The sequence below is a fragment of the Centropristis striata genome, chromosome 23 (genome assembly GCF_030273125.1).
Source record: "Centropristis striata isolate RG_2023a ecotype Rhode Island chromosome 23, C.striata_1.0, whole genome shotgun sequence".
Classification (NCBI taxonomy): domain Eukaryota; kingdom Metazoa; phylum Chordata; class Actinopteri; order Perciformes; family Serranidae; genus Centropristis; species Centropristis striata.
Window position 1 is genome coordinate 7314622 of NC_081539.1, and position 14212 is coordinate 7328833.

At 39.2% G+C, this 14212-nt stretch overlaps 1 protein-coding gene across 1 annotated transcript in view; it reads left to right on the plus strand.

The window, feature by feature from the left end:
- Nucleotides 1-14212, plus strand: part of drosha (drosha ribonuclease III) — a 135373-nt gene that overhangs the window by 120308 nt on the left and 853 nt on the right. The window contains exons 30-31 of the mRNA XM_059326723.1: nucleotides 1060-1152; nucleotides 2883-2929. Coding sequence (XP_059182706.1) covers nucleotides 1060-1152; nucleotides 2883-2929 — 140 coding nt within the window. The remainder of the gene's footprint in view (nucleotides 1-1059; nucleotides 1153-2882; nucleotides 2930-14212) is intronic.

The window sequence follows — 14212 nt, forward strand, 5'->3', positions numbered from 1 at the left end:
TTCACATTGTGCAGAGAATGGCCCGAGTCAGTAAGTAGCTGCTTTTAGTGAGAGCCGAGGCTCATAGAGACCCTCTCCGCTGCTGTTTCCTCTCCCTCCAACACTTCCATCTGTGCGCAGCCTTGAAGTTGACAACTTCCCAACAGCCTCACAGATTTCCATTTTTTTTTTTTTTTTTTTTCCTCCATCCCGCCTCGTTTTGTGTTATTTTAGCAGCGTGGTAATTCCAAGCGACACGCTCTCCCTGTTGAGATTTGGCGAAAACGTCGCTCACGAGAGTCTCATTCGCTCCGCGCGCGCTATCTGCCTCTTCATTTGTAAGTGAGAAAGGCGTCTGAATTATTGATAAAGTGTCATAAGTGACCACATTGCATTAAAAATGGATCGCTCTCCTGAAATAAGTAAATTGTCTGTGAATAATTTAGGTGACTCACAGCTTGGGCCTGAGATGTTTATGCTAATGTTAACATTTCAAACATCTCCCAAGTTTTGTCTGCTGTCTTGTACTTACGTCCCTGCAGAAATGTTACAAAATTGCCAGCTTGATTTTTTCCCCCCTACCTCCTCTCTTAAACGAGGTAAATTAGTTGACTGATATTCCGTCTCAGATTTCTCGGTCCCTCTTAAGCTTTTTCATTGTTTACCCTTCTAGCGGCCCGAAGACTCGTGGGTCTCTCAAACATCATTCTTTTATTTCAATCCCTTTCTCCCAACATGTCATATTTTTTTTACCAAACACAGATCTTGATTTCTGAAGATGATGGGTGTTGGGAGTTGGGGAGGCTTTAAAAGTTGTTTATATGTCCCTCAGATGGCTTCAGCTCGCTCTCAAAGCACGCTAGTGAATCAAAGTGCTATTCCCCTCCTCTCAACCCGCCGCTTGAGATGAATTATATTTGTTCCAATTGAAAACTTTTTTCCCACCTCCCTTTTTTCTTGTTATTTCTCTGAAGGACAATGTCCCTGAGTGTCCTTGTGCCTTTCTCCTGGGTATTATTATTATTTCTCAACCTTACCCTCCTCCCCTGTCATCCCATATTTCTGTGTTTGAATTTGCAGGACCCTGCAGACAGTCGGGCCCTCGCACGCTCGCACATACACCGTGGCTGTGTATTTCAAAGGGGAGCGAATTGGCTGTGGCAAAGGCCCAAGGTGAGTGAGACAGTACAATATAATAAGACACAACAGGACAAGGAGCTCCACTTCTCAATGCGCCGCTAATGGGCTCGAGAATAATGGCTGTGCTTTATTGATGGTGTTTATTATAGCAATTAAGCTCTTGTTGGCCTATTCTATCGGGAGAGACATTATGCAGAATGAAAATGAATCGATTCATTATTGATTTTGACGTAAATTGTGTTATGGAAATATCACCGTGTGCAGAAGAAGAATCTGTGAGCGGGGAGGACACTGTAGCTGGTGTTTAGGTTTACCTGGGATATTGTGATCACAGCAGGACAGCTTCTTCTGCTTCTGCAACAGTAAAACAACAGGCAAAGATCTGAAACGATTAAAAACAGAAAAATAACATCAAGTTGAACATTTTTATGATAGTTTTCGCTCAAAAAATCTAATTTCCAAATAAAAAAAACATTTTTCTGATGATTATTTCTGCAGGATGAAAGAAGTTTTTTCTGTTTTTCTGCTTTAAATTCGAATAATCTGCAAAACGGAATTTAGACTGTTATTTTATTTTATTTTATTTTTTATTTCATTTTAATTTAATTTAATTTATTTCTATTTTTTATTATATTTTATTTCATAAATACAGGTCCAAAAAACGATCTGAACGGCATTTTAAAAACAGAAAAATAACGCCAAGTTGAACATTTTTTGCGCAAAAAAAATGATTTATTATTATTATTATTCATATTTTTCTGATGATTATTTCTGCAGGACGGAGAAAGAAGTTTTTCTTCTTTAAACTGAATTTAGACTTTTTATTTTTATTTTACTTTATTTTTAATTTAATTTAATTTATTTTTTATTTTATTTCATTTTAACTTAATTTAATTTATTTAAATTTATTTTTATTTTTCATTACATTTAATTTTTTTTTGTTTCATTTGAACTTTATTTAATTTATTTTTATTTTTTATTATATTTTATTATATTTTATTTCATAAACACAGGTCCAAAAAAACGATCTGAACGCCATTAAAAACAGAAAAATGACTCGAAGTTAAACATTTGTTTGTGTGTGTTTGTGTGTCTGACTGCACACCTTTGTGCACGCTCACACATTCACCCACGCTTTTGTAAAGTAAAGAAAGTGAATCTCTGCACGAACGGCCTTTTCAGGGTTGGAGGGGTTGACGATAAAGCTGCAGCTGAGCCTGCGAGAAATGAAACGTAAATCCATCAAACATCTTTCACCCCCCCCACCACACACACACACACACACACACACCTCCCCTCCACATGTGGAAATCCCCTCCACGGCCCCCCCTACTTGAAAGCTCTCTCTTGCTCTAAGCTGGCGATAAGTTTGTCCCTTCCATAGGATCTTTGACAGCTTACTGTTTTTGTATTTACATGACTTAAGCTCCCTGCTGCCACCTCCGCTGCCGGGCTATGATCACGCAGCCACATAATATATACGGAGGGACGGTGAATCGCAGGCGTAAACAGTGCCCAGCGCCGAGCCGCCAATAGGCTTACCTTTTTGAAATGTGTGCACTGTGTTACCTGGGATTGTTAGGCAAAAGGGCTCTTTCAAAACAAATATAAAGCACTTTTGATAATCCTCTCAATATCGGGTCTGTGTTTTTTTTGACAGAATGTTTTTTTAAAAAAAGGGACATTTTGAATATGCTAAAGACCTTTTCTCCCTCTTCCTCTGTCTCCCTCTCTGTCTTCTTTTTAAAATATTTCTAATCTAGCATCCAACAGGCGGAAATGGGAGCTGCGATGGATGCGCTTGAAAAATGTGAGTTGTTTGGCAACACGGATCCCTCCTCTCCACACACACACACACACACACACACATATTCACACTTTAAGCCCTTCACACGCTTTGCCTCAGTGTTGAATATTAGCCTTGGCTGTACAGTATGCAAGATGGCTGGCAGAAAGCTGTGGCCTGACCAGCCGGTTGGCTGCGACATATAGGACATTAGGCTGTTTGAAGTGCTAGCCCAGAGCACAGGCATGGGGCCGAGCCAGAGATGAAGAACCAATAAAACAAGGACGGGGGAAGCTGAGCGTCCTCCACCATGTCCATCATCCCGAGGGACGGCGGGAAGTTTGTGTCGAGGGCCGTGCAAAGTCTGTGTTTTTGTGTGCGGTGTTTCCGAGCCCTTTTCCAGACCACGAGAGCGAGGCTGCACACTCTGAGCGACTCTTTTGTGCGCGGCGCTCCTCTTCAGATTTGAAGGAGTGCGGCTGATGTGTTCCCCGTGTGCTGCTTCACTCCTTGGCTGTTTTTCATCTTGTCATCGACCCCCACTTAAGGAAAATAGATAGTGGTTTTTAGGCATTTACAGTGTCTCATTCACTGCCAAGGAAAAATAGAATTACAGGGCTCTCTGAAACGCATCCACCAGCCGTTTCCATCATCTCCCATCCGCCTCTTTAGAACCAATGCATATGTATGGGGATGCATAATATCGTGCATTACAAAGAGTTGGGTTTTCAAGTGTAATCTTTGGACTGCTATCCCTGTGACCGCCACATTAATCAAATGCAACTAATTAGCTGGAGGTGAGCACAAATGGAATTCAAACTGGAATAATCTGCAAAACGGAATTTAGACTTTTGTTTTATTTTACTTTATTTTTATATTATTTTATTTCATAAACACAGGTCCAAAAAATGATCTGAACACCATTAAAAACGAAAAAAAAAGATCAAGTTGAACATTTTTATTATAGTTTTCGCTCAAAAAAAGTCCCTTTTCCTTTCATTATTTCCAAATAAAAAACTATTTTTCTGATGATTATTTCTGCAAGACGAAGAAAGAAGTTTTTTTAATGTTTTTAGTTTATTTTTTGTTTTACTTTATTTAATTTAATTTTTTTATTTCATTTTAATTTCATTTATTTTTTTCATTTATTTTTATTTTTTAAAACATTTTATTTCATAAACACAGGTCCAAAAAAAACGATCTGAACGCCATTAAAAACAGAAAAATGACTCGAAGTTCAACATTTGTTTGTGTGTTTGTGTGTCTGACTGCACACCTTTGTGCACGCTCACACATTCACACACGCTTTTGTAAAGTAAAGAAAGTGAATCTCTGCACGAACGGCCTTTTCAGGGTTGGAGGGGTTGACGATCTTGTCATCAACCCCCAGTTAAGGAAAATAGATAGTGGTTTTTAGGCATTTACAGTGTCTCATTCACTGCCAAGTAAAAATAGAATTACAGGGCTCTCGGAAACGCATCCACCAGCCGTTTCCATCATCTCCCATCCGCCTCTTTAGAACCAATGCATATGTATGGGGATGCATAATATCGTGCATTACAAAGAGTTGGGTTTTCAAGTGTAATCTTTGGTCTGCTATCCCTGTGACCGCCACATTAATCAAATGTACAATTTGTTCTTTTTTACACAACTAATTAGCTGGAGGTGAGCACAAATGGCTTTGTTGGAACGGGCCTGCAGAACTCACGGAGGGCAGGGAGGTCAAACCTTGATTTCATTTGGCTCATAAATGAGGCCTCGAGCCACTCGTGATTGATACTGTTTGTGCGACCAGGCTTTAGCTTTTATGAAACATTAGGTGGTATTACTTAAAGCGGTTCTCTCAGTCTGCCTCTCTCTGCTGCTCCTGCCCCCCCCCCCCCCCCTCCCCCCTCCCCCCCTCCTTATCAGAGGGCGTAGTTCAGTGCACACACTCTCTCTCCTGTGTCTTCCTCCCTCCCTTAATTCCTCCCATTTCCTCTCCCCAGTGTACACCTCTGTCACTGTGATTGATAGATGCTCATTGCTAGTAAATGAACATTTCCCCCCTCATAAATTGCTGTTTCATGTGACTAGATTAGCAATGCCTTTTAAAAGGTCAGTTAATTTAAAAATCATCTCTTCAAGTCTCCCTTCCTTCGGCGCAAAACAGCTTCCAGTTCGAGGGCTTTGTTTGACTTTGTATTGTCACTTAATTTAAACGCGCCAATTTACAACTCACCCCTCAGCTCGATGTACTCTTTCCTTTTCACCCGCCGCTCCTGAGTACCTGAGGTGAGACTGTCAATTATATGATTTTTAATTAATTATCAGGTGGGGAAAAATGCAAATGGGCTGCTCGCTTTACCAATATTGTGATATTATAGAATAGAAGTCCGATTGGTGCAAAAGTTATGGACACAATGGCTGAAAAATCTCCACCAGTGATAGAATTCAATTTATTTTAATGAAATATGTAATGTGAAGTAATATTATTTTGTTTAATAGCTTTTGACTTGTGTAAATCTTGGTCTCAGGTAAAGACTGATTAACTAGTTTGTATGTAATTATCTAATTATGGACAGAAAGTGAACATTTAAGATCACTGAGCTCATCTCTTTAGTTTCTCTTTTTATGTTATCTGTTTAGATTACCATGAGTATGAGTGTATCTGGAGTTTGAAATATGGTGTAAGCTTGATTTTTACTAGGAGGGGAAAAATGCAAATAGGCTGCTCGCTTTACCAATATTATGATATAATAGAATAGAAGTCCTATTGGCGCAAAAGTTATCGACACAATGGCTTCACTAATGATAGAATTCAATTTTAATGAAATATGTAATGTGAAGTAATATTATTTTTTGTTTTATTTAATAGCTTTTGACTGAATAACTATTTATCTAATTATGGACAGAAAGAGGTTAAATAAAAAAATCTTTGTATAAATGTCAATTCAAGACAACATCCCAGCCTTTCTGGAACTGGGGTTCAGTTAACATGGAGAGTTAAAACCCAGACATTGACCGTTTTATACCTCTTCAGTTTCTCTTTCTATATTCTTTGTATACTGACACTATAACTGCCGATTTAGATTACCATGAGTATGAGTGTATCTTGAGTTTGCAAGGTGCAAATTCCTCAAAACTGGGTGCAAGCTTAGTTTTGATGAGTCAAACTGCATCATTTCTTTGCATAAAAATGTCACCACAGCAGTCATATTCTGTTATTGTTCCTCTTGTTGAGATATAAATATGCAAGGTCAGTCAGCGGGGTTGAAACGCGCCTTTGAAGGCTCCGTGCGTCTCCTGACCAAGAGCTTCTATAATGAGACTTGAGCTCATCTGCTGCAGAACGACCTGACGCATCAACTCCTGTTGGAGCCGCATTGTCTCTCATGTGATTGTCAAGGGCCTTGCTTCATTTGTTCGCAAAGCAAGACTAATCAAGGACATTAGCCCCGGTGTCATGTAATTCGTCATTGATTGTCTTGTTGGCCCTCACTGCAGCATTGGCTACACCATTACTCCTCTTGTACAACAGCCCCTACCTTGTGTTACTCCTGGATCGAAAACACCTCCCCGCAACGTGTCAGGATTCATTTCCATGTTTTATTTAAGGCCTCCTCGAGTATCAGGAGCACTTTGAGCAGGATTGAACTTTTTGTTTCTGCCGCAGAGCTCTTCCTGGCAGATAGAAAATCCGCGGCTCCAGCGGTGTCGGAGAGGTGAGAGACACGGCTGTGTTCAGTCAGACAGCTCAGAGCTCATTAAAGAGAGCGGGGGCCCAATATTTGGTGTGTGTGCTGTCTGTAGCCCATCCACCGGTGGCTCAGCTGATTCACATTTCATTATTTGATGACCCACGTTTTGACAGTCTCCTGCCTGTATCTGTCAAGGCAGAATTAAATGTTAACCAAGGCCCAGGCTGGGAGAAAGATGAGTGCAAACAAATCGAGCTGAGAGCAGCCAGGTAGGGGAACGGAGCCGACGGGTGGAGGGAGTCGACGGTGCAGAGTTTCTCCAACCCTGAGGCTCCGCGCACCGCGCACCTTTAGGTCTAAGGCGACATCAAATATACATGGAAATGGCTTAACCATTTATCATGCATCCGTACAGATAGCACCGTCTCTGTTTAAAGTCTCTCTCCGAGCCCCAGCCCCCCTCCCCTTCACATTTTTTTGAGCTTCCCTCACAGCTGCTTGTTTCTCAAACAATGCAATATCTGTTGAATAAGAGAAGAAGCCTGGATCTGGCTAGTAGCTGGAAGGGGGACTACATTTTTCTCTCAGCTTTCTTTAAACCCCCTTAATCTCCGGATAAAAGCATCGGATGGATAGAGGCAGAGTAAAGTACAGTATGCAGGATCTCTTTTCAACGGCTTGAGCCTTTTGTTTGGCCTTTGCCACGGCAGGGAAATCCCTTCATCAGTGCAGCTACACAGGTGCACTATTGGCTGGTTGACTGATGTGGGCCGCGTGAGCTCTAGGTGATAGACTCAGCCGGCGCGGGTCTATTGTGGAGTCGTCTCACAGCCCGAGCTTAGGCTGACTGGTGAATGCCTAAGTGAAAGGACACTGTATGTTTTTGTGCCCTTAAAGGGGAGCTGATCCCTCATCACAGATTCCACATCCAGCTGCAGTGTGAGCGCGCATTTCAGCACAACACAGGGGCGGACTCAGACTGTTTGAAGGGGCAAAGAAATAAAAAAGGCACATTCTGCACAACATGGGGCCCCACCAACGCACAAAATGCATCATGTATGATGATTACAATTAGCATTAAGTTTAGTGGTCGACCGATACGGGTTTTTTAATGCTGATGCTGATTATTTTGACATCAGTCTAAACCGATCCCCGATATGTGCTGCTGATTTTTTTGGGCCAATTCTTGAAGCCGATATTGGCTTTTCTCCCTCCATTTACATAAAAACGACGCAATATCACAACTCTACATATAGTATAGTATGTATATATTTACTTTTGATGGGATACAATATAATAGCAGTTCAAGTTGAGATATTTCACTCTGGACTACAGTGGTTGGCATGGTTTAAAGTGATGAAGAGTAAAAAGAAAGAAAAGGAAACTAAAAATGTTCACAATAATTGTGGGCGGCCATGGCAGCTACATGTCGAAGTATCCTTGAGCAAGATACTGAACCCCAAATTGCTCCCGATGCTGCGTTCATCGGTGTATGATGAATTCCCGATGGTGGCAGGTGGCACCAGTGTGCCCTGGTAGCCTCTAACACCAGTATGAATGGTGAATGAGCGTAGTGTGTAGTGTAAAGCGCTATATAAGTGCACTCCATTTACCATTCACCATTTAATTAATAACTATTTAATCCGCTTTTTTGCTTCATTATGCATTTTAGTAACACGCGATGTAGCTGTTCGTCATAGCGACGCCACATAAAAGCAACGCCTCTTTCACATTCCCCGTTCATCGGCTACCAAAGAGAAGCATCATGGCTGATGACTTTGGTGTTCAGGTGTTTTTTTTCCAGATATTTAAAAGTATGATCAGAAATCCTTAAAGAGGCACTAAAAGGGCACTCATTAAGGCAGTATCAAATTCTTTTGCACTATAGGGCACATCATCTTAATTTTGAGGGCACCCATTCATTTTTTGCACGTGTAAATGGCAGCCAATAAGGCACTTCCTCTCATTCCACCACTCTAGAGGGAACTTTAGCGCGCTTTTTCAACCATGGAGGCATGGCATGTTGTTGCAGAGGCCCCAACTCCTCATTACACCTCCAATCTCAATACCGCAACCCCGTCCTTGAGAGGAATTACTGCATTGTCGATAAACAAAAGACCTGAGCAGAGCTAAGTGCGTTAACGCCTTAAACAAAGGTAATCAGTATGCAAAGTGCAGCGTTCCTCAAAGGTGCTTTTTTCTCCACAACGCTGGGCGGCTATGAATTCTCAATATGTCTCCGCGATGCCCAACACCGACCCAAATGAAAATCCTTGTGTATTCTTTAGCACCCCTATTCTTCCACGTTGCTCTTGTGCCGCATGTTAAACAATGTAAATGGCCGAAGCTTTTTTTTTTTCCTCTCTAGTGGGTTATTCTCAAGTCATCTCCTAGGGAAAAATGCTGGTGATTTCCATATTTTAACTGCAATATGTAGTTTTCTTCTTCTCTCTGAGGCTTACCAAGTGTTTCTTACTCACCGAAAGCATATTGAAATAGACTGTGTGTTTCTGTGTGTATCCATGCATGTGTGTGTCTCAAATTTCCCCTCAGAATGATTTTTTTCATATTTTGTCAGTTCGCTCTTTCTTCAGGATTTTTTTTTCTTTTTATTCGATCCGTCTCCCTTTTAATAGGATATTGCCGTTATCTTGCACTCTTCCTCTCTGTTGCCATAATGACGAATTAGAGTGTTGCAAGAAGGAAGAATGCTGCGTCCTCTTCTCTTCTTCACCAGTCCAACACAAGTGTAATGTGTTTTATTTACCATCAGAGCCTTTACAATTTTGATTACAGGATTTGCAAACAACTCCAATACCGCGTGGCCTTTAGTTCACAGCTAATTTCTTCGACAACGTGTGTTGTTCACTCTGAGGTCAAACACTATTCAGCTCATAAAATGATAGAAAACACTTTAAAAAATACCATCTTAGATCTCAAGGTGACACTTTCAAATTGCTTGTTTTGTCCGACCAACAAAGCGAGGGGAATTTCTCGCATTACTAACTTGATGAATGAATTTTCAAGCATTCAGTCAGTTAACAGGAAAAGGCTCCGACTGTGCTCTTTATTAGACATTAGATTCTTTAAATAAACCATTGGAGTGATGGTTTTTCAAATGACTGGTGTGCTAACTAAAAGCTTATCTTCTCCAGAGAGGGAGGTGAGCACGATCCAGATGGATAATGTGTCGCTGCGGCATGTGAGAACCATTTTTACTTCTGCTCCCGCCGTGTGTTTCTCCGACCGTGGATATGGGTCTGCAGCAGCGGGACAGCAGCCATTTCCGGGAAAAAAAAACCCCACAATATCCACACCAGATAGTCAAATTGTTGGCTCAAACCCTAAGGCGCCGCATTATCAACTGCGAGTCCTCAGCCTGGACAATGGTAATAATTAAATTTCCCCATTTATCAGAGGATAATGTACACTATCTGCAGCACAGGCCCTGAGTGTTTAGACATTGACACGTTTCCTGTTGTTTGGGCTCTGTGCTGACTCTCAGCTGTTTACGTCCATACAGAGTCAACTTGTTGACCTTTTTATTAACCGTCCTTCCAAGGTTAGCAGCAGGAAATTGGTATTGGGCAAACAAACAATGAACACAATGTGTTTTTATGACACTGTAGTTGTTGGGAAAGTCACAGTTGAGTCACAAGTCTCCACCAACTGACAAAGCTTTACCAGGGACAATACAAGTGTCCACTGATGTCTGTGGGTCATAGAGTGCAGCACATATCTACCATCAAATTCAATATTGTTTGGTCCTTTAAATTGTCAAAAAGATCTTCAGCCTAAATGACAGAATAGAACGTTTAGTGTAACATAGTAAAAATCTGGACCCAGTCATTATACATTCAAGTACAGTTCGTTTTTGTAAAAAAAGGCTGCAGTTTCTGTGAATTTATGCTGCAAAACCACTGACCTCGGTTTAGAGCAAAAAAAAAATCCTGCTGCTAACCTTGGAGGTCAACAAGTTTAATCTGTATTGAAGTAAACATCCTCAAAGCTGAGAATCATTACAAAAGACAGTTTAAACAGTTAATACATTTACACTACCGCTCAAAAGTTTGGGGTCACTTATAAATGTCCTTGTTTTTGAAAGAAAAGCTCAATTCTTTTAAATTGTTAATGTTCTAATGACTATTTAAGCTGGAAACGGGTGATTTTCTTGTGAAATATCTATTACATATTTTCAGCAACCATCACTCCTGTGTTCCAGTGGCACATTGTGTTAATCCATTATGTTTATAGTGTTGATCACTTAAACACCTGAGCTCAAAAGTTTGGGGTCACTTAGAAATGTCCTTATTTTAGAAATAAAAGCACTTTTTAAAAAATTAAATAACATTAAATTGATCATACATACAGTCCAGACTTTGTTAATGTGGTAAATGACTATTAAAGCGGGAAACGGCTGATTTTCTTGTGAAATATCTATTATATATTGTCCTGTGTTCCAGTGGCACATTGTGTAAATCCACATTTATAGTATTTAAAGGCTGATTTATCATTAAAACAGCTGAAAACTGTTTTGTGCTGATTTGAGAAGCAATAAACTGATCCGTCCTCAGGCTGATTGAGTATCTGGAGGTAAAGTTGGAGATTTGTACAGGTTAAAATGATTACTTCTCTGTGTTTGTTTTCATGAAAAACAACACCCAAACTTTTGAGCGCTAGTGTACGTAAATACCGAAAGTGAAGTAGTTACAAGGGTGATTTCGTAGTTACGTAAAAAGTTGCTTACTTTTGTTTTCACACGTGACACAAACCCGGTTCTCCTGGTTCACCTCACCTCTCTCCCTCCCCCGAATGTGACATTCACCCTTTAAACTGATATCAACCACTACTACATCAGCAAGATGGAGGCGGAGGACAGTCTAAAACATAAATATGTATATATAATATATAATAGTTTGCTGCCTATATTGACGTCTCAAATTGGAGGACCATGTTATTAAACGAGCTACAATTCTTACGCCATTCTGCTGTTTATTTCCAACTAAACATGCTTAATTACAGAGCCAAAATAACATTAAAAAAGTAATTGTTATCTCCAAAGTAGACTGTGTATAAATAACTAACAGAAAGGCCAAAATGAGAGCTTTCTAACCTCCTGCACACTTTGTCTGTTGTTATAAACTTTTGTTTTTATCACTTACTTTAAACTAACAAAGTTTTTTTTCCGTATTTTATTCAATTTCCCATCACAGTGTGACCTTAAAACCTCCATGGGCAGAGAAAAAAAGGCATTGAAAGGCTGATTTTAATTTGTTTAGGTTTGCATGGTCATAGTCAGCGACCGGAAAAACTGCACAGTCAAATTTGTGTCTCAGCGAGTTGACACAAACCACCGGGCCTCTGTCATGCGTGCCGTTTTAAATTGGAGTGTGCAGTGGATAGGCCCTGTAATGTAAACACTTAATGGAAAATTACCTAAGCTCTGAATAACAAAATTACAAACAGTGCTGCCTCCCAGGTCACCGGGTTGAATCCTGCTGTCACGGCTGGAAACTGAAGCCGCTCGTCACTTTCCACTAAAGTCCAGGTATCTCCAAATTGGCTGGATGATTTTTCACTTAAACTGAAGGATTATATTGCTTCTTTATAAATTGGGAAATTCTCCTTACATTTAAATTGGAGCTGAAATGATTGGCTGGTGAATTGATGGAAAAATAGTGACAAAATATTGCAGAAAATTATTTTCTTCCACTTAGTCAAAGCAGAAGATGTGCTGCTTTAATTTTATATTAATTGTAAATTAAACATTTGGAAAGACATTTGAAGGTGGTAAAATATAATTTTTATGATTACCCATGAATTTTCAAATTTTACTGTTTTACAAAAAAACCTGTAAAAATAGTAAAGCACATTTTTTTTATTGATTAAGATGTCAAATTATAGTTATTTACTTTCATTCCTGAACACAAAATGAGTTTTAGTGGTTGAATGTTCTGCTTGATTGATTGATGATTGGTTGATGCTCTGACTTCGGCTCAATTCTGGCTATAAAAAGGTGAATTAAGTTTGTTATTTTCAAAAAAAATAACTAACATTTTTGAGTTTTAACCCTCAGAGAGTAGGTTGAGCACATTTTATGCTCTTTTCATTCTTCATTCTGTTGTTTTTTTTCCTACAAACTTATTTTACACAAAGATTTAAAATAGTTTTGGCTGTGTTCATGCATTTGGCAGGAATTTTGGCAAGATTGTGTGTTTTGATTTGCTCTTGTTATTTCCAGCCCAGCTCCTGCAGAAAGGCAAATAAACAATGTGTACAAACAATAGTTACTCTCTTATGGTTGAGCGCGTAAAATACGCCATTGAAACCCATTCAAAATGCAATTTTTGATCTCACTTCCAACAATATTCTGACACACAATCTTGAGTACACACACAAAAAAGGGATTCTGTTGTTTTTTTTCCTACAAACTTATGTTATACAAAGACTTTTTTTTGTTCAAGCATAATACAGGCATTTAATAAAATCTTGGGGTTAAATCTTTGGCCTTGGAATTCATAATTTTTACTCCTTTCCACCAGATTGCGTCATTTTGACCATATAGAGAAAAAACATGTGATTTATACATACATATTATGTATACATTTTAGTATGCATAATATTTGAAGAGGCCCTGAGGGTTAAACAAACTTATTTCTAAGATTTATAAAATATTTATGTTGTTTTGTTTTTATGACAGGTGGTCTAATACATTGGTTTAGCACTGTATATTTAAGGATCAGGCAAAGAAATAATACAAAAAAGACTTTGTTTAACTAGAGCTAAAACTAATAGTTGATTCATCGATTTAAGAAATGAGTCACCAACAATTTAGATAATGGAAAATGTGTCTTTTTTTAGTACAAATGCCCAAATTCTCTGGCTCCAGTTTCTTACATTTTATTGTTTTTTTTAGTTACCTATGATAGAATACCTCCTGGGTTTTGATACCTCATTTTTATTAGATAGTTTTAGAAGCATTTTTATTGTGTTTCTTTGCTTGTCAGGAGTCCTAAACTCTCAGATTCAGTCATTACTGTTGACACCAACTCAACCCTCGTTGAATTCACCCAGACTCCATCTGTATTTGCCCAAATTTGGGTTGTGTAGCTGCAGCCAAGTTGGCAGCGAGCAGAAAAACCAAATGGGGACTTCAGAACTTCTCTTTAGGAAACTAACGGCTGATGTAGCCAATGCTACAATCACGTTTTTCTGCAGTTTTACTGGCTGAAAACAAGCAGTAGCATTTGTCAGCTATAAAAAGAGGTCTGGCAATCAGCAGTTTTATATTAGAGTTTTCAAAGCAGCATGAGACAATAAAAAAAAAAAGAAAAAAAACTTTTATAGATCATCTGTGATCCAACTGCAAGGAAGTTATCCCGTCTGCTGCCTATATGTTAACATCCCATCAGCCCCGGTCTGTTTTTGTTTCATTTTCTCTACACATCTTATTACAGATCTCATTTAGAAATGTTCACTTGTAATTATGTTATCAGATCTCACAGTCATTGTGCTGAAACCAAACAAGGCCTGTCTAATTTCTTGTCACTTCATCATTATTAATGAAATAACAACACGAGGGCAATTTAATCACAATACTGCCTGCAACATTTTTCGCTCATTTGAC